The sequence below is a fragment of the Panthera leo genome, chromosome C1, assembly GCF_018350215.1.
Source record: "Panthera leo isolate Ple1 chromosome C1, P.leo_Ple1_pat1.1, whole genome shotgun sequence".
Taxonomy (NCBI): domain Eukaryota; kingdom Metazoa; phylum Chordata; class Mammalia; order Carnivora; family Felidae; genus Panthera; species Panthera leo.
Genome location: NC_056686.1, coordinates 104,944,942 through 104,970,805, shown reverse-complemented (window position 1 = coordinate 104,970,805; position 25,864 = coordinate 104,944,942). Strand labels below are relative to the sequence as shown.

Here is a 25,864-nt window from a genome sequence, read left to right as displayed (position 1 = left end):
TGTCTTAATTTGTATGGGTAATTACCTGGTATTTTTTTCTACCTGTTTGTGCCTCTCTTTGGCTTTATACTGGGTTCTATGATAATAGATTTTTATTTTAGAGATGTTATCCATATAAGTTTTTACTTTTTACTTTTTTTTTTTTTTTTTGGTTGTATTTGTACTATTTTTCCGTTTTATTCCCTCCCCCACTCCCCCACAACCCCGTTTTAATGCTGTTCAGTCCTGTTGCCAGAGTTTGGCTATAGGAAACACAAGTGCTCCTTAAGCAACTCTGGAAAAAAAATTAAAGTGGAAGCGGATCTAAACTGGTATTTAAAATACAAGAAAGCCTACTATGGTTAAATTAATGTTGTTTTAGTTTTCCCTTCTTTTAGGTTTTTATGGATTTTATTTTTCTAGTTCTTTTCCCCAAAAGTTGCCATTTGTTTCTAGTTTCTCTGGAAACAGATATGTGTTTCTATAGCATATAAAAATATGTTTTTAAACAATGACATTCCCTCAGTGTGCATGTGTACATGCTTGTGTATAAGCTTTTCCTTATGTTCTTGTTAACCTTTTGCTTACCAACAGTACTTTCCACTCCTACTTTCCTTCCTTGCACAAGGTTATCTCCAGTGGTGGCTTTGAACTTAAGTATAAGATTCATTGATGCAAATTGAGCTATTTTAGACTTGAAAAAAATCCGTCCCCTCCTTGTTATAAGCAAGGAGATTGGAGGGAATGATTAGGATACTTACCTTTGCCTCCAGTGTCTCTCCTGCTTTCCCCCTCGTACAAGAACACACTCCATACTGCTCTTCATTCTTTTTTCAGGGCGTATCCTTGATCTGAAGACTGGAACAGTGAAAAAGGAAGGCCAGCAGTCTTCCATGAGGATGTGTATGGGCTCAAGGAGATCATTTATTTGCCGTATGAGGTAAGTGTCAGGCTGCGGACTGTGATTTGACACAGGAATAGTAGCAGAGGGTTTGATTTCTGGTTAGAGGAGTTAAACTTTTAAATCCAAGCTCTAGTTGGATTAAATTTAAGTGTTACCACATGGGTTGTAACAGAATAAAGTGTTTGATAAGGAAACTAAATTTTAATGAACTCCTCCTGTGCCAGACATTATGCTAGGAAGTTTATTGCTATAGTCTCATTTCCCACATCTGTCCTTCAGAGTCGAATTCATGGTACCTATTTTGTTGTTAAAAAGAAAAAAAAAGGACTCAAAAAATTAACTTCCCAGAATTACATAGATAATGCCTGATACAGGATTTTATTTTATTTTATTTTTATTTATTTTTTAAATGTTTACTTATTTTTGAGAGAGAGAGAAAGAGAGAGCCAGAGAGAGGGAGGCAGAGAACCCGAAGCAGACTCAGCACTGTCAGCACAGAGCCTGATGTATGGCTCGAACTCACGAACTGTGACATCATGACCTGTGCTGAAGTCAGACATTTAACCGATTGGGCCACCCAGGCACCCCAGGATTTTATTTTAATCCACAGTAATTGGATTCCAAAACCTATATTTTTTCCCCAGTACATCACAAGACAACATCCATGTACTCATGTCATTGCTGCATTTTTCTTTTTTCATAAAATGTTGATACTTAATTATGTCTTTCTGTTAGTATTTAGTGTTTATAAATTATACATTTTAGTATTGTGAAGAAAGTATGGTGGTACATTCTACACAGGTAGAAAAGATCTCTCTTAAAATTACAAAATAAATTCAGGTTGTATAATAGAAACTTACTAATTTATAATAGAAACTTACTAAGGATGCTTATTAGAAATGATGAGTAGGATATTAAGAAAGGTTTCCTGAGAGATTTACAGAATTGAATATTATGTGGCTTAGTGGTTTAGAATAACTTCTGGAACTAGATTACTGGATTTCCCACTTAGTATCTTCTGGGACCTTGAGCAGATTACAGGACTACTTTGTGTTGTGATTTCGTCTAATGGAATTATATTAATATCAACCTCATAAAGTTATTTTGAGGATGAGATGAATAAATATATGTAAAGATGCTTAGAATAGTGTGTGGTACATATTAAACTGTATATAAGTTTTACCTATTATTATTTTAAAGAAACGAGAGAAGGAAAGTGGAGAGGGTGGGAGAGAATGTCCCAGTATGTGGACATGGCCTACGTAGAGACATAGGCAGAAGCAAGAGAAATAATAAGGATATGTAGCAAATAGATTGGGATGTGGTATAGAACAGGAGTCTGCAAACCACAACTCTTTATTTGCAAATAAAGCCATATAAGAACATAGCATGTGCATCTGTTTATGTATTGTCTGTGGCTGTTTTCATGCCCTAATGGCAGAGTTGACTAGTTGCAACAGATTTTATGGTCCACGAAAGCTGAAATATTTACCATCTGGTCCTTTACACAAAAAGTATTCTGGCCCCAGTGTAGAGAATTTCTGCATTTGAAGAGTATGTGGAACATTTTGAACTTCAGATTCTGGTTTCAGTTACAAGTTTTAGAAATACCAAACCTGGTTCATTTATCCTTCTGTGTTTCATTGTATCCAGAGCCTGTTATCTGGCTGTTAACGGATGAAAAGTTCTTTAATAGCACAGCGTAATTGCTTTTAATGTCTCCGTTCCTTAAAACAGGTGTGGCAATAGCTCTGTAGACCCCGTCTCCATGAATAGACTGAGCTTTGTGAGGAACAGATGCAGGTGAGATCCTAAACAATGAAGAACCAAAGGGATGGCCAAATTCCTGTAGAGATCATCACTTTTTAAACTATCTTACTGTGTGTAGTACTTCCTTCAGCAGCCCTTACCTTCATCCCTCATTTCCCAGTTACTTAATTTTCTGGCAATATTTTCCTGACCTTCTGCAGCATCTTTTGCTCATCTTGTTTTAAAGAAGTGGCCCTACCACTTTACCAACTTTCTTTCTGCTGTAATACCTTTTGGTTGCTTTATTTTGGCAAGGCTCAGAAATATGGTGGTCACTTTGGGGTGGAAGAGGCCAAAAAGTGACCACTTTTCTAAACATCCAAGAGCCTGAAGTTAAAGGTACTAAACCAGCATTGCCTTTTAAATGTTACTGGGTAGTTTTTCTCCTCACACATGTACTTCTTCTAGGAACGGACTTGGCTCTGTGAAGGATGGGGAACCTCATTTTGTGGTGGTCCACTGCACAGGCTATATCAAGGCCTGGCCCCCAGCAGGTAGGGAAGTTGGATTTCTTCCGTGGTGCAGCAGGATTGTCACAGAGTCTGAGAAAGTTAGCTCTAGCATTTGTCATGTACCTGGTACATGGTATGTACTGTGGTATAAACTACAAGAAAACACGAAAGAAAAAGCAGATAGACTTCTGCTCCTCCTTTATAGTCCAGTTGGGGAGATGGATTACTCAGACTGGAAAATGACTCAATGTTGGCTGTGTCACAGAATGCAATTTTAAATGTGCAGATTCATAATAATATATACTGAATACCTATTTTCTAAGTATTTGTGTGCAAAGAAGCAGTTGGCATTGAATGTAGTTAATTTGAGAAAGCTACATAAAGTAGGAGCACGACTTTGAGGGAAAAGAGGGAAATGGCTTGATTGTAGTAATTTACAAATGGGATATTCTCTGTAAAGGCTTTAAATCAGGATGTGAGCAGAGTAGCTTTACTAGAACTGGAAGTCAAACAGGGAATGTGAGAAGGGTGGTTGGGGTGCAGGGGTCAGCCTTTTAAACTGGTTTGTCAGAATTTCCAGATCTTAGCCACTTTATTACTTCCCTGCTGGATGGGTATGATTGGGAAGTGGGATTGTAGAGAGAGGGAAACTTAAGAGAAAAGGGAGGCAAGGTGGTATATTGGGGTAAGAAATTAAACTTTGTATTTGGAAAAACCTGAGTTTGATTCTGGCATTGTTACTTATTAATGGTATAACTTAGGGTAAGTTGCTTGACTTTATAAAAAGAACCCCTCAGATTTCTTACCTATGATTTGGAGATTATAACTCCAAACTCAAAATAACTCATGCAGAGTTATTTTGAGGATTAAATTTAATGTAAGAAAATCACTCATCCCAGTGCCTGGCATATAGTACGCATTCAATAAATGGCAGTTAAATGCAATTAAGAAAAATTTAGTTTTAAGTTTAGTGACATTTGAACTTTTTAATTTATATATCGTGTAAGCCATACTTTTGCAGTATGCATGGTCTTTCATTCTTCCGTATTGCTCTCAAAGAAATACTATTTTTCTTGGTAAAAAAAAAAAAAGATACATATGCAAAGACTAAAGAGAATGCAGTCTTCTTCCTTTTCCACACAAAATATTGAAACATTGGCTTCTCTCTTTTCCAAAGGACATAAATAACTGTTGGTGTTTGGTTTCATTTCATTTTTGGTTGTTTGCTTACTTTAAAAGACACAGGTTGGGCAAGACATCTGTTCTCTGCCTATCATTATGGTCACAGAATGAATGACTCTCTTCATATATGTTTGGCTTGGCCAGCATGGTTTTTAAGAATACTTAGGGTGGGACTTGTACTCTGCAATTTATTACAATTAATACGGGTAAAATACATGAATTATTATATGTAAAAATACTTAAAATAGTACCTGGCATATGTGGTAAGTTCTGTGCAATTGTTGTCTTACTGTTATTCTAATCATTCAGCACTCTCTATTGTGTTATACTTAGTCTCTTCATACCTTACATGTATTTTAAATCTTTCTATCTGTATTGAAGGCAATTGAGTTTGAAATTCCTGTTAAACCTTTTTAACTTCACCTTCCTGAAGGTGTCTCCCTCCCAGATGATGATCCAGAGGCTGGCCAGGGGAGCAAATTTTGCCTAGTGGCCATTGGCAGACTACAGGCAAGTATGAATTTCCACACCTATATCATCTTTTTTTTTTTCCTTTTTTCCTTCTTTATTTTTCAGTTTTCTTTGAGTATTTGTTTTTTAACTTTTAATCCCAATACAGTTAACATATGGTATTATATTAATTTAGTAGTGTATTAGTTATATTAGGTGTATAGCAGAGTGATTCAGTAATTCTATACATTACTCAGTGCTCATCATAAGCATATTCTTGGGGGGATGGGAATGGGTTAAATAGGTGATGGGTACTGAGGAAGACACTTGTGATGAGTACCGGGTGTTATGTGTGTGATAAATCACTACCTTTCTACACCTGAAACTTAATTACACTGGATGTTAACTAATGAATTTAAATAGACACTTGGAAAGAAAATAGTGTTTTCTTAATCTTCTTCACCTTTTTCACCTATCCCCTGACCCAGAGTTTCTTCTCTGTAGTTAAGAATCTTATTTTTTGTCTTTTTTATCTTTGTTTTGTTTTTTAAGTCCACATATATGTGAAATCATATGGTATTTGTCTTTCTCTGACTTATTTCACTTAGAATTATGCTCTCTAGATCCATCCATGTTGTAAATGGGAAGATTCCATTCTTTCTTACGGCTGAGTAATATTCCATTATGTGGGTGTGTGGGTGTGTACGTGTATGTATATGTATATATATATACACGTACACACCCACACACACACATATCATCTTTATCCATTCACCTATCGATGGAGACTTGGGCTGCTGCCATAATTTGGCTATTATAAATAATGCTGCAGTAAACATAGTGCATGTATATTTTCGGATTAGTGTTTTTATATCCTTTGCATAAATACCCGGTAGTGGAATTACTGGATCATATGGTAGTTCTCTTTTTAATTTTTTGAGGAACCTCCGTACTGTTTTTCACAGTGGCTGCACCAGTTTTGCATTCCCACCAACACTGCACAGGAGTTCCTTTTTCTCTTCATCCTGGCCAACACTTGTTTCTTGTGTTTTTGATTTTTAGCCATTCTGACAGATATGAGGTAGTATCTCATTGTGGTTTTGATTTCCATTTCCCTGATGATTAGTGGTGGTGAGCATCTTTTCATGGGTCTGTTGGCCATCAGTATGTCTTCTTTGGAGAAATGTCTGTTCATGTCTTCTCCCATTTTTTGGTTAGGTTATTTGGGTGGGGTTTTTTTGTTTTTTTTGTTTTTTTGGTGTTGGGTTGTATAAGTACTTTATATATTTTGGATACGAACTCTTTATCAGATATGTCATTTGCAAATAGCTTTTCCCATTCAGTAGGTTGTCTTTTAGTTTTGTTGGTTGTTTTCTTTGCTGTGCAGAAGCTTTTTTATTTTGATGTAGTCCCAGTAGTTTATTTTTGCTTTTGTTTCCTCTGCCTCAGGAGCCATATCTAAAAAAATGTTGCTGTGGCCAATGTCAAAGAAATTATTTCCTGTGCTCTCTTCTAGGATTTAAAAAGAATGTGTATTCTACTGTTTTAGGATGGAGCATTCTGAATATATTTGTTAGATCCATCTGGTCCAATGTGTCATTCAAAGCCACTGTTTGCTTGTTGATTTTCTGTTTGGATGATCTATCCATTCAAGACAGTAGCATGTTAAAGTCCTTTGCTGTTACTGTATTACTATAGATTACTTCTTTTATATAATATATTAGCTGTTTTATATATTGGGTGCTTCCAATATGTTGAGTGCATAAATACTTACAATTGTTCAGTCTTCTTGTTGGTTTATTCCTTTTGTGATTATATAGTGTCTTTCTTTGTCTCTTGTTATAGTCTTTGTTTTAAAATCTATTTTGTCCAATATAAATATTGCTACCCTGTTTCTTTTCACTTCAATTTGCATGAGTGATAAATGCTTTTCCCTTCACTTTCAGTCTTCATGTGTCTTTATCTCTAATAGGCAGCATATAGATGGGTCTTGTTTTTTTATACATTGTCACCCTGTGTCTTTTGATTGGAGCATTTAGTCCATTTACATTGAAGGTAATTCTTGGAGTGCCTGGCTGGCTCAGTCGGTGGTGGAGCATCTGACTCTTGATCTCAGGGTTGTGAGTTCAAGCCTCATGTTGGGGTGAAGCCTGTGCTTTGTTTCTTCTCTTGCTGTCTCCTCTAATGATGGTTTGTTGGCTTTATTTAATGATATGCTTGGATTCCTTTATTTTTTGCATATCTATTACTGGTTTAATTTGTGGTTACCATTAGGTTTGTGTATAACATCTTTTGCATATAGTAGCTTATATTAAGTTAATGGTCACTTAAGTTTGAACCCATTCTTTATTATACTTTACATTCTTCTATTTTGTGAATCCCTGGACTGATATTTATAAACCTACTTAATTTTACTGCTTTTGTGTTTCCTACTTTTTTTACTCCTCCTTACTGTCTCAAAGAGCCCCCTTTAACATTTCTTGTAAGGTTGGCTTAGTGGTCATGATTTCTGTAACTTTTGTTGGTCTGGGAAACTTTATCTGTCCTTCAATTGTGAGTGATAGCCTTGTTGGATAGAGTATTCTTGGCGGCAGGGTTTTTTCTTTTCAGTACTTTGAATATATCATGCTGCTCCCCTCTGGTGTACAAAGTTTCTTTTGAAAAATCTGATTATGTTATGGTTTTCCTTTATATGTAACTGTTATCCTTTTTCTTTTTTTCTTCTTGCTGCTTTAAAAATTTTTTTTTTCTACTTTTTGCCAATTATTGTATGTTTTGGTGTGGACCTCCCTAGGTTGATTTTATTGGGGAATCTCTGTGCCTTCTGGATCTGGATTCCTATTTCCTTTCCCAGAAATTTGGAAGTTTTCAGCTATTATTTATTCAAATAAATTTTCTGCCCCTTTTTCTCTCCCTTCTCCTTCTGGGATCCCTATAATGTGAATGTTCTTAAGCTTGCTGGCATGACTGAGTTCCCTAAGCCCATTTTCATTTTTTATTTATTTATGTTTTCCCTCTTTCCTGTTCAGCTTGATTGCTTCCCATTATTCTATCCTCCAGGTTACTGATTCATTTTTCTGCTTCCTCTAGTCTACTATTTATTCCATCTAGTGTATTTTTAATTTCAGTTATTGAATTCTTCATCTCTGATTGTTTCTTTTTTATGTTTCCTGTCTTTTTGTTAAGGGTCTCACTGAGGTACTCCACTCTTTTCTCAAGTCCAGTGAGTATCTTTATGTCCATTACTTTAAATTCTCTATCAGGCATATTACTTTATCTCTGTTTTGTTTAGGTCTCTTGCTGTGATTTTGTCCTGTTATTTCATTTGGAACATATTCCTCTGTTTCTATGTATTAGGAAAGGCAGCTACATCTCCTGCTCTTGAAAGTAGTGGCCTTATGAAAAAGGGGTTCTGTAGTGCACTGCAGTGCAGTGTCCCCTGTTCCCCAGAACCTGGCGCTTCAGGGGTGTCTCCTGTGTGTGCCCCGCTATTGTGGCTGGGCTGCTTTTGCTTCGGTCCAGTCGTCTGCAATGGCTCTTTGTCCGTTGTGGGCATGTTTGGTCCCTGTGTTGTTAGTAGGCTAGTCTGGGGCCACCGTGGGCTTAAGTTGAGTCTGACCAGACGTTTGCCAGAGATAAATAGCACTCAGCCACAGGAGGATGCATGAGCAGAGTGCGAGGTGTTCACAAGGTTTGCAGGGTTCTGCTATGGGAGGAAACCTGGAGCTGCAGCCTGGCTGGAGGGGCTGTGCCTGGGTGGGGCACACTGTTCGTAAGTGAAGTAATGAGTGTTGGTACCACACTGGCTCCTGCAGGTGTCTGCTTGTGCTGGGGGGTGGAGGAAGGTAATGGCACCAGCAAGCTCCATTGTTCCTGGAGAAGTTTTCAGATGATCCCTGCCCCTCCAGCACATCCTCTGAAGTTAGTAAACAAATCTCCTTCCTGTATACCTCAGGTGTTTTTCATAGTGCTGCTTCCATGCTGTATCTCCCTGGGACTGTTTGTTGTGCTGTTTCTTTAAGAGCAGGGACTTAGTTTCCTCTTGCCCTCCCAGCTTTCCCTTGAGATTGCTGATTTTTAGTGTTCCATGTTTTAAGCCCTGCTATTTGTAAGAATTCTTGAAATTCCACCCCTCTGGTTTTCAAAGCCAAATGTTATGGGGATTTGTCTTCCTCATAGGGGCTCTGCGGTGTGAGAGTATGTTTCTCTCCCTCCTGCTGACAGCCACACAGGTCCACTTAGTGGGTCTGTTTAGCTCCTAACTGCATCTCTACCCTTCCTACCCTCTTAAGTGTGGCCACTTCTCTACGTAGCTGTGGAGAGTTTGTTCTGCCAGCCTTTGGGTCATTTTCTGGATTATTTACACTGATGTGGCTTTTATCTAGTTGTATCCATGGGACAAGGTGAGTTTAGGGTCCTCCTGCTCCACCATCTTCCCTGGAAGTCCTATATCATCCCTTTTCAGTGAGAAGAAATCTCCTCAGGACTTGTTCATGTTATTTTTATTTTACTCTCTGAATATAAATGAAGAATTATATAAAACTCTAGATATTTGGAAAAATATGGCATTCGTAGTTTGCTTCTCTTAGATTTAGAAGAATCTGAAAAGGATGAGAAGAGGAGGGAGATCTTTTCCCTTTATCTTTCATACTTTGACCTTTACAAGTGCTGAATTTTCTATTTCCAACTAATTTCTTCTTCTATCAGGAGAAGAGAGATCTTTTCATTTTGTCATTACATGACTAGAGAAGTGGAAGTATTTTCATTCTTCCCATAAAGTTAGATAAGTTTCTTGGTTACTGGAGACTATAATTTTCCAATCTGAATAATGAACACAGCACAGCCAAGCTGAATGACAGTAGGTGAGTTTTGGGTTGAATGAATTTTTATCTTCTTTACAGAGTTGGTAAAGAGTACAGATGTGGGGGTGAAGCTAGGCCTCTTGGTCTAATTGTGATTGTAATTTTTTCCTTTCTGAGTGAGATGTGAAAGCACAGAAATTCCTTAAACTGGGATCCTCGTGTTTATGTATATGATCACGAGGACATGGGAAATGCATCTATAAAGAATGGAATCATTTTATCTTGTTTTTATCTCTTTACTTTCAGGTAACCAGTTCTCCCAGCTGTACAGACATGAGTAACGTTTGTCAACCAACAGAGTTCATCTCTCGGCACAACATTGAGGGGATCTTCACTTTTGTGGATCACCGCTGTGTGGCTACTGTTGGCTATCAACCACAGGTGAGGAGGTACAGCTGTTACACCACTAATACTTAAACCTGTTTACCTTGGCTTTGTTTAGATTATTCAGTCATGTAATTCCAGAATAGCCAAAACATGGTAGCCGCAGGTCAGAAAAAAGAGATGATCCTATTCTATCAGTAGCTAAGTTTATTCTCCACTTCCTACCAGTGTTATTCATCTAACCTAGAAAAATACATCTTGTGAAACCAGGTTGGGGCAGCAGGCATGAATGTGTATTTATTTTTTCTTGTTGATATTAATATAGATAATAATAATGCAGAAGTGTCATTTTAATTTTTATAATGGTATGACCATTGTTAGATAATTTTTGTAGTCACCTAGGTACATAGTAACCCACAAAATATGCAGATTTGGCACCAGTTATTATGATTTTATTGAAAATTTTTCATTAAAAATTTTTTTAATATCCATTTATTTTTGAGAGAGAGAGACAGAGTGTGAACAGGGAAGGGGCAGAGAGACAGGGAGACAGAGAATCTGAAGCAGGCTCCAGGCTCTGAGCTGTCTGCACAGAGCCTGATGCAGGGCTCAAACTCATGAACTGTGAGATCAGGACTCGAGCTGAAGTCAGACACCTAACCGACTGAGCCATCCAGGTGCTCCTTTATTGAGATTTCTCATTCAACAGACTAGGAAGCTATACCCAGAGTTGAGAAATAAGTCATTATACAAACTTTCAAAGCCATATGGCCAGGAGGGACTTCGGTTATGGTTCTGTGAAGAAGTTGGTAAAGAAGAGGTCTTGGAAAAAAAGAACGAAGTTGGAATCACTACCTGATTCATCATCTGTCACATAGTTGTCATCAAGGTAGTGTGGGAGCAGTATAAAGATAGGTATATAGATCAATAGAACCAGAGTAGAGTGTCTTTTCACATTTATGGTCAGATGATTTTCCAAAAAGATGCCAACAATCAAGCAGGGAAAAGAAGTCTTTTTAACAGATGGTGATGGAAAAGTTGGATATCCACCCACCTCAAAAGGATGTAAACTCTTACCCACACCATGCACAAAGATCAACTCAAAGACGTAAATGCATGAGAGCTAAAGTTATAAAACTTCTAGAAGAATATAGGAGAATATCTTTGTGATCTTAAGTTAGGCAAAGATTTCTTATAAAAGAATTGGTATCCAGAATATATAAAAGAACTCTCAGAACTCATTAAGGTAAACAGCCAGTAAAAAAGGGGCACAAGATTTGAATAGACATTTCACCAAAGAAGCAATAGGAATGGCATATAAAAAGATGTTCATCATGGGGCACCTGGCTGCTCAGTCAGGGGAGCATGCAACTGTCGATCTCAGGGTTGTAAGTTTGAGCCCCATGTTGGGTATAGCAATTACTTAAAAAGAAAATCTTAAAAAACAAAAACAAACAAAAAAAAACCCAAGATGCTCATCATCATTAGTCAATAGGAAGGTACAAATTAAAACCACAGTGAGATGCCACTATATGTCCAGTATTATCAAAAAGTGGGGCACCTGGGTGGCTCAGTCAATTGAGCATCTGACTCTTGATTTCAGTTCAGGTCACGATCTCACACTTAGTGAGATCGAGCCTCGCATTGGGCTCTGCGCCAACAGTGCGGAGCCTGCTTGGGATTCTCTCTCACCCTCTCCCTTTGTACCTCCCCCACACGCATGTGCAAATACTTGTGCTCTCTCTCTCTCAAAATAAATAAACATTTTTTTAAAAAAGTGTTGTGAGAATGTGGGGAAATTGAAACCATCACATGTTGTTGGTAGACATGTACGATGGCATAGTCACTTTGGAAAAACATTTTGGAAAAAATGGAAAAACAGTTTCATAAAAAATTAAATATGACTTACTCTACAATGTAGCAGTTGCACTCCTAAGTATTTACTTAAGAGAAATGAAACATATGTGCCCATAAAGAAAGATTTTTATTCACAGTTGTATTTCATAATAGCCCCAAAGTGGGAAAACTCAAAATGTTCATTAACTAGTGAATGGATACACAAACTGTGATACCTTCATGTTAGAATACTGCTGAGCAATAAAAAGGAATATACTTTTGATACATGCAACAACATACATGAACTCCAAAAATCTTAAGTTAATTGTAAGAAGCTAGACACAAAAAACTACATATTATATAATTCCATTTGTATGAAATTTCTAGAAAAGGCAGCACTAAAGTAGAAAGCAGATCACTCACTGGTTGGCTAGCAGATTGGGAGCGGGTGTTGACTACGAACAGACACAAGGGAACTTTTGGGGGCAGTGGACATATTCTGAAACTGGATTGTGGTAATAATGGTAGTTGCACAACTGTATAAATATGTTAGAGACCATCAAATTGTAGATTTAGAATGAGTGAATTATAGGTTGTACATTAGACCTCAAATCTATAAAAATGCAGTTAAAGTAAATAATGTTCTGAAAAAGAAAAATGTTCTAGAGGCCATTTGCTTAGCAGATTCTGTATTTTGGTTTTGTTTGTTTTTCCTCCTCACTTGTAATCCTGGGATAAAGACAGGAGAAATAAAATCCAAGTCCTTTGCTGATGGGCCATGAAGTTAGATGATCACAAAAGTGTCCATCTTACTCTTCTTTTTCATTTTTAGGAACTCTTAGGAAAGAATATTGTGGAATTCTGTCATCCCGAAGACCAACAGCTTCTAAGAGACAGCTTCCAACAGGTAACTTTCTCCCCTGGTTTGGATCTGACTAATATTTTTATTTAATATTTGTTATCATATTAATTCCTCAAATATTTATTGACCACTGATGGAGTACTGTGACAGGCACCACCATAATCTTATGTTTGGTACATAGCCTGTATTTTTAAGGAACAGAAAAGAGAAAAGGACTGGTATTTTGAAACTATGAATAATGGCCATATTTTGGCTTTGGCTACTCACTGTCTTATATCTAGCTAGCTGTATCCAAAAGACTCTTTAAAGTATTTAAAATACTTTAGGCCTCACTGAACTGTGGATGCTAGTAGAAATATTCATTTCTTAGTTGTTTTATAGATAAGTAAGAGTCAATGGCTTTTTTTTTTTAAACATCACAAGTAAGATTTTTTGTCACCATTAAATGTCTGAATTTTAAACAGATTTTGTAGATATTCTCATATCCACCAGCTTGTCCCACTTTAGTACCAGTCTTATCCCCAGTGGCTTTTTCAAAACTAATTCCTTCACCATGAAGCTCCATGAGCGTTTCCAATTCAAACTTGGGCTGCTTCAGCATTTTTACCTAACAGTTAAAGACATCATGAAGTGGATAAATAGATTGGCAGGCCTTTTCTATGTCTTTTCTGATGCTATCTGCAATCAGTTATTTACCATTTCTTTGAAGTCATTTGTCTGCACCTCTCAGGTTATGATTTCTGCCATCTTTTCCTGAATTTGGCGGACCTGTCGGTGCTGAGCATAAGAGGTCTTCTAATTAATCTGATTTATGTGTTTTTTAGTGAAACCAACACAAAATAGACAAAGAAAATAGCCATCAATAGTCTCAACATGAACATGAGCTTCAATCATTGTCTGCCATTTTTTGACCATGGAACACATTTTCTCATGAGTAAGATCTATGCCATAGAAATTAGGCAGTTTTTGCCCCGAACATCCTCAGTAATTAGCTTGAATTTTATAAATGCAACTTTATCATTCATGGCAGATCAGCAGGGCTCACTTCAAAAACACGACCCTTGAGGCCATCAGATGAGATTTTGATTTCTTGATTTCTCATGAGTAGTGTTTTTCCAGTATTTCTTATATCCAGTGCCTTCACATCATACCAGTCTTTCTTAGAAAATGGATCAACCACTTTCTTCTTGGCTGCCTTTTTGCCCTTTTATAAAGCGTCTGTTCTTGCCAGCCTGCATGGCACTGCTAAGGGAGCCAAAAGGCAAGAGTTAACTCTTAGTTGTAAGCTGACTCAATTGTTATTTTCAGGCGCTAGATTCTGAAAATATCTGGTGAATTTAATTTCGGTACAGATTTGGCTTTAGGAAGCATTCTTATATTAGACTAATTTCCCTCTTTAAGCCTCAGTAATGTCCTTAGGAATACAATAGGTATAATAACAGTACTTAAATTCAGAGGATTGTTGGGAATATTAAATAAGGCAATGCATTTAAAGCACATAGTCCAACTTTTTTTTTTTTTTTTTTTTTTTTTTTTTTAACATTTATACATTTTGAGAGACAGAGACAGAGCATTAGCAGGGGAGGGGGCAGAGAGAGAGGGAGACACAGAATCTGAAGTAGGCTCCAGGCTCTGAGCTGTCAGCACAGAGCCCGACATGGGACTCAAACTCACAAACTGTGAGATCGTGACCTGAGCCGAAGTCGGATGCCCAACCGACTGAGCCACCAAGGTGCCCCATGTATAACCCAACTTCTATAGAAAATCAGAAGATGGCAGTGAAATGTCTCTGTCTCCTGAGTCCTCAGCATTACCAGTTCCTTGTACTCAGCTGCAGCTCACAGAAAAATCACATTTCGTGTATGTGTAGGCTCAGAAAAACCATTCTGAAAACCATTCTGACTTCTGTTGAATCCATTCAAAACTAAGGACATGGACCTTTAGTGTGAGAAGATATTGTACAGTATATTTTAAATCCTTGAATTCTGAATTCTTGACACTTTTGGCCATAGACTATTATTTTCTCTCTTGTGGAAAATTTTTTTTCCAAAACAGCTTTAATGACTCATTACACACTATATAATCTCAAAGTTATTATTCTGACATTAGTTGCTACTGTGACTTTAGAGTACCTAGATAAAGGTGCTTTTTAATGTGTGGTCTCCAGCTGCTTACTTGGTTGCTGATTTCCTGATTTTGCTATTTAAGTCCAGTTGAATTTATATTTCTTTTTCAGTAATAAATTTAGTTATTTCCAATGAAGCTTGTTTTCCTTTTTTTCTCTTCCATTTGAGTTACTATAGTAACCAAATGTTTTACACTTGATTTGTACAAGGTGTGTGTGTGTGTGTATGTGTGTGTGTGTGTGTGTGTATAAAACGTGCCATTTTATTATTACTAAGTGAAGTACGTCCCATTTTCTGCTGTAATAATTTCTCAGTCAGCTTGTAACATCACCAGTTATTTCCACACTGTTTGCAGCTTAAATACAAATGTTACCACTTTTTCTTAAAATATATATATATATAAAGTATGTATTTTGAAGCATTGGGCTTATACCTCATTGGAATAGATATATACTGCAATAAGTAGGTTTTCAAAGCCAGTACTTAGTTGTGTATAGATGTCATATTCATTCTGTATATATTACACAGTGAGCACATGTAAGAGTTAAAGGCTGCTTAGTATTATTAAAATGCAGTAACTCATATTTCTTTTTTATCATGTTGTTAATGTTCTAAACAAAAAAAATAGAAAAGCACAGAGCCCAGTGCTCAATGTATAGTAAGTACAAAATAAATGTTAGCTGCAAATATTATTATTTTTTTATTGTTAGGGAGGGAGAGTCAAAGGTAATTTTTTCCCCATGATTACTTTCTTTTAAAAAACAAAAGCAAAACAAAACTAAAGCCAATTTAGTTTTAATAGAAACCTCCATGGATGCTGTGAAAACAGAAGTCCTCAGGTTTGGAGTGGGAAGAACCTAGGATTGAGGAGCAACATGTAAGCTATTTCAGTGTCAAACTACAAATTTCTAGTATAGACTTGTAAAGCTAGATCAACATATCTTTACGGGACTTTCCAAGGGAAGTGGGGAAACAGTCTTTACTCTCCTGGAAAAAATTGTTTCTTTTGTTTGACTTTGACTAAAGTGGTCAGATAGCTACTTAGGACTCTAAGAAGAAAATAAATATACCTCCCATTATTTAGCACTCAGTTTTCACTGTGCATATTGTTTTATCTGTAACATTGAAAGAGACTGGTATATTTCAAGGACAGTGACACAAGAATCTTAGGTTTGTAGAAATGGGAAATTAAAAAAAAATTCTAAAGAAAATTTTTTGTGGGTTTCACTGATAGCATGAAAACTTTTTCAGGTGGTGAAGTTAAAAGGCCAGGTGCTGTCTGTCATGTTCCGGTTCCGGTCTAAGAACCGGGAATGGCTCTGGATGAGAACCAGCTCCTTTACTTTCCAGAACCCTTACTCAGATGAAATTGAGTACATCATCTGTACCAACACCAATGTGAAGTATGTACCATAAAGGCCTTTACCAATATTGGGTATTTCTCCTGGGCCAAGTCTGCTTAGCCTTACCAAGCTGTCTCCTCCTCTTCTACTTTTGTGGTAGTAAACACCATTAGTTTGAAGTTCCTCATCTTTAGCTTACTACAGAATTTAGAGTAATTCATCCAGGTAGAATAAGATTTTAACAAACAGTAGCTTAAAAGAGTAGGTTCTAAGATGTGAAGGGTTTGTATTTCAACTTTGTTTCATCCCCTTCTAGAAAGGATATTGTTTTGTTTTTTTAATTTTTTAAAAAATTATTTATTTTTGAGAGACAGGGAGAAACGGAGCATAAGCGGGGGAGGGCAGAGAAAGAGGGAGACACCGAAACCAAAGCTAGCTCCAGGCTCTGAGCTGTCAGCACAGAGCCTGATGGAGGGCTAGAACTCACAAACTGCAGGATCCTGACCTGAACCGGAGCCGGATGTTTAACCGACTGAGCCACCCAGGTGCCCCCAGAAAGCATCTTGTTTTCTACACCGGTTTATTGCTCTATTCTGGTAGGATTTTCCTCTAGAGCAGGTGTCTCTAAACTTTTTTTGTAAAAGGACAGATAATAATTATTTTAGCTTTGTGAGGCATATGGTCTCTATTGCAATTACTAACCTCTGCTATTGTAGCATGAAAAGAGTCCTAAACAAATGAAATGAACAAAGATAGCTATGTTCCAACAGACTTTGATTTACAAAAACAGACAATGGACTGGATTTGGCTCATGGACTATCGCTGAGAGCAGAGCTATCTATGTCCACTTTTGTTAGTTTCTGTTCCTCAATTCCTTGATTCCTTTCTTTTTGAGTTTTTCTTCCTCAACTTTGTGAAAACCAGTTTTATTGAGGTATAGATTGCATATACCATATAGTTCACCCATTTAAAGTGTATAATTTTTTTAGTATGTCACAGGGTTGTACAGCTATTACCACAATCTAATTTCAGTACATGCTCATTCCCCCTAAAAGAAATTCTGTACTCATTAACAGTCATCCTCTCCACTCCCAAGCCCTTATGACAACTAATCTACTCTCGGTCTCTATAAATTTGTCTATTCTAGACATTTCATATGCATGGAATCATATAATACATGATTCTTTATGACTGGCCTCTTAACGCTTAGTATAATGTTTTAAGGGTCCTCTCTTGTAGCATTTATCTGTACTTCATTTTTTTTATTGCCAAATAATATTCCTTTATATGGGGATACATTTTGTTTATCCATTCATTAGTTGATGGTCATTGGGTTATTTCTACTTTTTGGCTATTTGGAACATGGCTATGAACATTTATGTACCAGTCTTTATGTGGATGTTTTTATTCTCTTGGGTGTATACCTAAGAGTAGAACTGCTGGGTTACTTGGTAACTCTGTGTTTAGTTTTTTGAGGAATTGCCAAACTGTTTTCCAAAGCTTCAGTACCCTTTTACATTTCCATCAGCAATTTAATGAGGATTCCAGTTTCTCCACATTCTTACTATCTTTTTTATTATAAGTGGATGTCAGTTGTCAGGTTACTACTTTTCCACTTAGTCTAGCTATATAGAATTGCCCTTGAATCCCCAAAGGCAAGGGAATTAAAAGCAAAAGTGAATTACTGGGACCTTATGAAGATAAAAAGCTTCTGCACAGCAAAGGAAACAACCAACAAAACTAAAAGGCAACCAACGGAATGGGAAAAGATATTTGCAAATGATGCATCGGACAAAGGGCTAGTATCCAAAATCTATAAAGAGCTCACCAAACTCCACACCCGAAAAACAAATAACCCAGTGAAGAAATGGGCAGAAAACATGAATAGACACTTCTCTAAAGAAGACATCCGGATGGCCAACAGGCACATGAAAAGATGTTCAACGTCGCTCCTTATCAGGGAAATACAAATCAAAACCACACTCAGATATCACCTCACGCCAGTCAGAGTGGCCAAAATGAACAAATCAGAAGACTATAGATGCTGGAGAGGATGTGGAGAAACGGGAACCCTCTTGCACTGTTGGTGGGAATGCAAATTGGTGCAGCCGCTCTGGAAAGCAGTGTGGAGGTTCCTCAGAAAATTAAAAATAGACCTACCCTATGACCCAGCAATAGCACTGCTAGGAATTTATCCAAGGGATACAGGAGTACTGATGCATAGGGGCACTTGTACCCCAATGTTTATAGCAGCACTCTCAACAATAGCCAAATTATGGAAAGAGCCTAAATGTCCATCAACTGATGAATGGATAAAGAAATTGTGGTTTATATACACAATGGAATACTACGTGGCAATGAGAAAGAATGAAATACGGCCTTTTGTAGCAACGTGGATGGAACTGGAGAGTGTGATGCTAAGTGAAATAAGCCATACAGAGAAAGACAGATACCATATGGTTTCACTCTTATGTGGATCCTGAGAAACGTAACAGAAACCCATGGGGGAGGGGAAGGAAAAAAAAAAAAAAAAGAGGTTAGAGTGGGAGAGAGCCAAAGCATAGGAGACTGTTAAAAACTGAGAACAAACTGAGGGTTGATGGGGGGTGGGAGGGAGGGGAGGGTGGGTGATGGGTATTGAGGAGGGCACCTTTTGGGATGAGCACTGGGTGTTGTATGGAAACCAATTTGACAATAAATTTCATATATTAAAAAAAAAAAAAAAGAATTGCCCTTGAGCTTAGCTCTTGAAGATATGCTTAGAAATAATTATCAAATACCTTGTGACAATGCTGAGTCTGTGTCCTTCTAATTTTAGGTCTTTTAATATTCTTTTCTAATTAGTATAACAGAGTGGATTGAGTTAGAAATTTCTATTTACTCAGGACTCGGATATATGGTCATGTTCACTGTAATTTTCTTTTTGTTTTTGCATCTTTATATTACAGAACAACCGTTGTTTTGTGTCTCTATTTTGTTTAAATTTAGAAAATTTTCAGTCCTTTTAAGAACTTGTTTCTGGAAATAATGGTGTTCCTCATTTTTACATACTGTTTTCCCCACCACTATTTATTTTAATTAATTCTTAATATTTTTAAAATAAATATTTTTACATAAAATTTGGAAAGCATGGAAAACTTATAAAGAGAGGGGAAAATTTTCTCACTATCCAAAAAGACTCTTTGTGGTATTTATTTATTTATTTATTTATTTAGTAGACTCTGTGCCCACTGTGGGGCTTGAACTCCTAGCACTGAGATGGAGTCTCATGCTTTACTGACTTAGCTAGCCAGGTGTCCCCCAAAAGAGCCTTTGTTGATGTTTGTGTATGTATTGTCAGTTTTTTTACTTACGCTTTTTAAAAACTCAGTGTATGGATATACACATGTATACCAACTAGGTATTGTATACCTAGAAGGAGTTTAAACCCAAACAGGATAAACCATTGTGCCATGGGACACAGTTTTTATTTGTACCTTGTTGTCCATGGTATGAAGTATTTGCTGAATCTGAAGTCACAGGTTATTTAAAGGATTAGACTTCTAAGTGGAATTTATTAGTTATTGCCTCACCTGTAAGTAAATGTATATAGCTTTATGTTCAAACAGTGCCTGACCCTTTTATTCCCCTCTGTTCTGTCTGCTGTCCCATTTTCCCAGGAACTCCAGCCAGGAACCAAGGCCTACACTGTCCAACACAATCCAGAGACCACAGCTAGGTCCCACAGCTAATTTACCCTTGGAGATGGGCTCAGGGCAGTTGGCATCCAGGTGAGAAATGGTAGAAGAATTCTTTATTGATGAGCCTGGGTAGTGGGTATCTGCAGTCCCATTTGTTTGTTTGTTTGTTTGTTTGCTTTCAGGGACTTACCTGAAATTCTCTGCTGGCCAGGGGAGATTTTTTCCCCAGATTTATTTAAAAAAATAAAAATAAAAATAATCTTTCTCTTCTTCCTGGCCTTTAAACATATAGGCAGCAGCAACAGCAAACAGAATTGGATGTGGTATCAGGAAGAGATGGACTGGCTGGCTACAATCATTCCCAGGTAAGTGTGTCTTTTTTTGAAGAGGCATGAGCATTTCCTTAGGAAATGTCCCCTAGTGCCAGTTAGAGTGTATGTGAATGTTAGGGTTATTGAATTGTCATGTTACATTTTTCATGGTTGTTTTTATCATCGTATCCCACAGGTTTCTGTTCAGCCTGTAACAACCACAGGGCCAGAACACAGTAAGCCCCTTGAGAAGTCAGATAGTCTGTTTGCCCAGGATAGAGATCCAAGATTTTCAGAAATCTACTCTAACATCAATGCAGGTATGTTTCTTCCTCATTCTCCTCTTAAATTCTCATTTAGATCACTTACTGATGTGCCTACTACTGCCCAACATCTTTCTACTTAATCATAATACCTCATGAGTAAATAGGAACTTGCTGAACTAATGTACTACAGCCCCTTGACTGGCCCTCCCCCCGCTCCTTTTGGTCCACAGATCAGAGTAAAGGCATCTCCTCCAGCACTGTCCCTGCTACCCAACAGCTATTCTCACAGGGCAACACATTCCCTCCTACCCCCCGGCCGGCAGAGAATTTCAGGTGAGCCCTTTATGTATGTGCTGCTTTAGGGGGCAACTGAGGCATTCAGTTGCTGAATCCAAGTTTTGTTCTTCCCTAGCTTTCTCTGGTTATTTCAGACAAAGCAGTGGAACTTGTAGGGCTTAAGACAAGGCAAGCTGGCTTTTCTTCCTCCTATTTCTTTGCACCTGTCCTGTTGCTATGTTATAGGTTCCATCTCTCTGTGTCCAGATCAGTGTGTGACTGTCAGTTTTCTCATCTTTTTCAAATTCTGTTATTAAGAATTCCTTAATCCCAGAGAAGTCAAGGGGATCTAGGGATAGTACTAGATTGTCCTGTGATACCTAGATTTTGTGGTAAACCCATCCTTTTAATCTTTTACTGCACTATGTGTTCATTCCTAGAAATAGTGGTCTGGCCTCTCCTGTAACCATCGTCCAGCCATCAGCTTCTGCAGGGCAGATGTTGGCCCAGATTTCCCGCCACTCCAACCCACCCCAAGGAGCAGCCCCAACTTGGACCCCTAGCACCCGCCCAGGCTTCTCTGCCCAGGTAAAGTGTCTGTCTGTCCCCTATGTACTAGTTTTTGTTTATTTGTTTGGGCTTTTGTCCATATGTAAAATTATTGTCATCTGTCTTAGAAGTCTTCTTCCCAGCCCCTACCTTCCAATTTTTCTTTTTGTTGGGAGTAGCTAAATAATTAAAATAATAGATAATCCCCAAATATCAGAGTTTGTGGTTTTCACATATTCACTTTAAATCAGAATTGCTCATATAGAAGAACATGTTAAACAGGTTTCATTTACGTATTTGTTTTGGAATCAATTCTGAGTTTCCATTTTGGTTAGTACTACAAAGTACAGGAGCAAAGGAGAAAACTACTAATTTACACGCAATGATATCTATTTACCAAAAAAATGTGTTGAAAAACCTTATATAACATATATATATGTTAAGATTAAAGCTACTATTGTTTCATATATTCATGTATGCTTATATAGCACAGTGATTTTTTAAGTTTATTATTTTGAGAGAGCACATGCATGCCAGTGGGGGAGGGGTAGAGAGAGAGGGAGAGAGAGGATCCCAAGCAGGCTCCACACTGTCAGCGGAGAGCCTGACATGGGTCTCGAACTCATGAGCTGCAAGATCGTGACCTGAGCCGAAATCAGAGTTGGATGCTTAACCAACTGAGCCACCCAGGCACCCCAACACAGTAATATTTTAAATAAAAAATCCCCAACCAAAAAGCATACTACAAAATTGTTATATGAAGTATGATCTCAAATGCATAAAAGAGTGTGTAAGAAAATAACTGGAAAAAATTCTCACAACTCTGAATGTATAGTTTATTAGTCCCATAGTTCTTTGTGGTTTTTGTTGTTGTTGTTTTTGTTTTGTACTTTGTCATAGGAGATTGGCATTAATTGGAAGAAATATAGAGTGACTCTTAAATACAGAGAACAAACTGAAGGTTCTGGAGGGGCTGTGGGTGGGGGGATGGCCTAAATGGGTAAGGGGCAGTAAGGAAGACAATTGTTGGGATGGGCACTGGGTGTTGTACCTAGGGGATGAATCACTGGAATGTACTCCTGAAAACATTATTGAACTCTGTGCTAACTAACTTGGGTGTAAATTATAGATATATACATACATAAGAAGAAGTATAGAGTAAAAAATAAATGATGAGCTTGGCTCAGAAGAAATCCAGTGATTGACAGAGGGTTGACTCATAGGAATGGCACGTACAATAATGTTTCTCTCTTTCAGCAGGTGGCTACTCAGGCTACAGCCAAGACTCGTTCTTCCCAGTTTGGTGTGGGCAGCTTTCAGACTCCGTCCTCCTTCAGCCCCATGTCCCTCCCTGGTGCTTCAACTGCGTCACCTGGTGCTGCTGCCTACCCTAGTCTCACCAATCGTGGATCCAACTTTGGTGAGTTCAGATTAGAAAGGAGGGCGGGGGTGCCTGGGCGGTTCAGTCGGTTAAGCATCTGACTCTTGATTTCCGCTCAGATCATGATCTCACGGTTGTGAGATGATGCCGCGTGGGGCTCTGTGCTGGGCACAGAGCCTGCTTGGGATTCTCTCTCTCTCCCTCTCTCTCTGCCTCCCTCACTTGCACACTCTCCCTGTCTCTCTCTCTCTCTCTCTCTCTCTCTCTCTCTCTCTCTCTCTCTCAAAACAACAGTAACAACAATAATAACAAAGGAGGGTAACAGGAAAATCACACTACTAAAGAGAAAGAATTTGGTGGTTCAAAGTTTCTTGTGTCCTGGATGCACTGACCTCATTATGGGGAAATCAGGTGATGGTCCATTTGGAATTTAAAACATACCCCCATGAAAAAGACTTTATCGTGTATTAAAAAGTTTGTAAGTTATTATACATTAAATAATATGCAAATTTAATCTAAATGATCAAAAGACTCTTGGGAAAGGCTACCCAGAGAAGAAAAATTAATCTGGGGCTGGGTTTAAAATAAAAGAGGCATTGATAGTTTCTCCTCTCCAGTGGAATTAGTAGCTTAAAGTTGTTTGTCCTTCCTTGCTGTATTTCTAGCTCCTGAGACTGGACAGACTACAGGACAATTCCAGACACGGACAGCAGAGGGTGTAAGTGTCTGGCCACAGTGGCAGGGCCAGCAGCCTCATCATCGCTCGAGTTCTAGCGAGCAACATGTTCAACAGCCATCAGCACAGCAACCTGGCCAGCCTGAGGTCTTCCAGGTGAGAGGGTGAAAAGACTTCAGAAAGTTAGAAACTGGAAGAGAAACAGAGAGCAGAGACAGAGAAGGAAGCATGGATTGAGGTGTTTGTGAGTACCTAGGAGAAAACAGAGTGGGGACTTGTAGAGGTAAATGTCATTAACTGGAACTTACTGTGTGATGCACATCGTTAGTGATGCAAAGATGTTTAAGGAAGTCATTTTAGCCATTCCAGGAGAGCCACATCCCCACTGCACAGTAGCTTGAGTGTAAACATACTGATTATAGCTCTAAAGACCCATTTACCTAAGTCATGAGGGGACTGCAAGAGCAATTGGAGTAATCTTGGGACAAAGGAAGAGGTGTTTAAGACAGAGATTGAAAGAGGCAAAACAGGTTTTGGTGGAAAACAAATAGGATCAGAGATACTCCATATATGTGCACAGGGGGTTATGTGAAATGTGGCAAGCAGATTTTTCTCCTTTTGAAAATATGGGAGGACTAGAAAAGAAGGAAAATGTGGAACTGTAGGAAGAAGCCAGAAAAGGGATTGGGAAACAAAGTTGTCATAAAGGAGTCTGAGAGTTGCTGGGAGTAGGGAAGGCTCAGGGCATTCAGCCCCACAGACACTGTGGGGCCAGGGGCGTTGGGTTTAGGAGAATATTGGGAAGAAGCTCAGTACATGTAAGGGATTATTAAGGTGTGTGACCCAGACTTGTTTTTTTCTCTTATTAGGAGATGCTGTCCATGCTGGGAGACCAGAGCAACAGCTACAACAACGAAGAATTTCCTGACCTAACTATGTTTCCCTCCTTTTCAGAATAGAACTATTGGGGTGAGGATAAGGGGTGGGGGAGGAAAGTCACAGTTTGTTTTTAAAAAGCAAATCTTCCTGTAAAGAGAATAAAAGTCCCTCTCCCTTCCCTTCCCTCACCCCTAATGTGTGCCCCTTCCCCTTCTGGCCTTTCCTTGCCTTCCTGCCTCTGAGAAGAAATGGGGTGAATCCTGAAGGCTTTGGGGATCTTTGAAAAACTGAGGCTGGGTGAAGTTAAGAATGCCTTTCCTTACACCTCCTGACCAGAGATTTATGCAGAAATGATTTGTGCTAGGGTCAATAGGCAGGTTAGAGAACCTGACATCTATTCATCCACTATTTGCCTTGGATACTGTGGTTTGTTTTGGAAAGAAATTCTGAATACGGTTAGGGGGAGGAGAAATATCCTCATATCTGAGGACCATGAAACATGGTAGGTTACATATACCTGTATGGCTTTAGGAAGTGAGCATAGGCTCTTTCTGCTGCCTGGTGAGTGAGGAAGTGAGAGAGGGAGAAGGAAAGAGTGTGTGTGTGTGTGTGTGTGTGTGTGTGTGCGCGCGCGCGCACGCATATGCGTGTGGGCACACGTGTGTACGCGGTATGTGTGTGCACATGTGTGTTTCTGTGTCTGTTTCTCCCTATTAGGGAGTTATGCAAAATTTGTCTCAGATTTTATCTTTGTTTTTCCATGTAATTTTCAAAGAGTCCTAAGGAGTTAATCTTCTAGGTATTTTCCACTTAGTATTGCAGCCAAAGAGTATTTAAATAAATGTCTTTGCTGCACTTACATCTATGCCCAGCCAATATGCAACTGTAAGCAGATATATAAAGTCTTTTGATGTGGTTGGTCTCTCATCGAACATATTTAGTAGTAAAGCTGGGTCATTCCCGCTTTTGGTGCTCTCACCTTATAGAGTAGATCTGGAAACATTACAGATGTTTAGGGTGGGAAGATAACCCCCTTTTAAAAGCCCCATACTTGGCCATACTTGCTGCATTTTTCTGTCAGAATCACATATGATGTGTGTTCTGTAGAGGTTATTTCTGCATGGAAACTCAACTTCTTGGATTAGCAGTCCCAGGGAAATCTTCACTGCTGGAGTTTAAACCAAATACCATGTCTTGCAAAGTAGCCTCCTTCATCCCATTCCCAGTTCAGTCTGACTAGAAACTGAGACTTGGGTCTGTTTTGGACCTATAGTTCTTCCTCTTTGCTCCCTCCAATCTTAAGATTAGATTTTGCTATGATACAAGAGTATGAATCCATGTGATAGGTGGGGCCTGGACTCCCATTCTAACAGGGTCACAGAGTTAACTATAGCCATATAAATGCAGATACAGGTTACTACTCTCTCTGTACCTTCCTCAGGTAACAGTCATGTGTATCAGCCACTTTTTTTTTTTTTAATTGGCTCAGGCCAGTATCTTAAGTGCAAGACTGAATTAATAAGGAGAAGACATATTAAACGTAGCCATAGGAGACTGAGGGGCATAGATGGCCTTAGAGAGGCTGAGAGAACATCATTACTGGGTTTCTCTCCCTTTTGTCTCCAGTCTGGTGCCAGGTAGTGGAGTTGAAAAGGAGACAGTTTATTTTTTTATTCTATGTGCACACATACCGTATACATATATATTTATATCACAG

General features: G+C 38.4%; 1 protein-coding gene and 1 pseudogene across 7 annotated transcripts in view; one reads left to right on the top strand and one right to left on the bottom strand.

Annotated features, from left to right (window-relative positions):
- The window catches only part of ARNT (aryl hydrocarbon receptor nuclear translocator), a 76,218-nt gene extending 50,368 nt beyond the window's left edge, over positions 1–25,850 (top strand). For 4 of the 7 annotated variants that reach the window (XM_042953874.1, XM_042953872.1, XM_042953871.1 and 1 more), the window contains 15 exons: positions 817–919; positions 2,621–2,686; positions 3,101–3,186; positions 4,760–4,836; positions 9,885–10,019; positions 12,631–12,705; positions 16,038–16,189; positions 19,789–19,899; positions 20,102–20,174; positions 20,317–20,440; positions 20,617–20,719; positions 21,103–21,250; positions 22,469–22,631; positions 23,258–23,424; positions 24,138–25,850. In XM_042953874.1, coding sequence (XP_042809808.1) covers positions 817–919; positions 2,621–2,686; positions 3,101–3,186; positions 4,760–4,836; positions 9,885–10,019; positions 12,631–12,705; positions 16,038–16,189; positions 19,789–19,899; positions 20,102–20,174; positions 20,317–20,440; positions 20,617–20,719; positions 21,103–21,250; positions 22,469–22,631; positions 23,258–23,424; positions 24,138–24,227 — 1,673 coding nt within the window. In that variant the 3' untranslated portion in view covers positions 24,228–25,850. The remainder of the gene's footprint in view (positions 1–816; positions 920–2,620; positions 2,687–3,100; positions 3,187–4,759; positions 4,837–9,884; positions 10,020–12,630; positions 12,706–16,037; positions 16,190–19,788; positions 19,900–20,101; positions 20,175–20,316; positions 20,441–20,616; positions 20,720–21,102; positions 21,251–22,468; positions 22,632–23,257; positions 23,425–24,137) is intronic. The other 3 variants (XM_042953873.1, XM_042953869.1, XM_042953870.1) reach the window with 2 other exon arrangements.
- LOC122228684 lies at positions 13,041–14,159 on the bottom strand (annotated as a pseudogene).
- Positions 25,851–25,864: the final 14 nt, after the last annotated feature.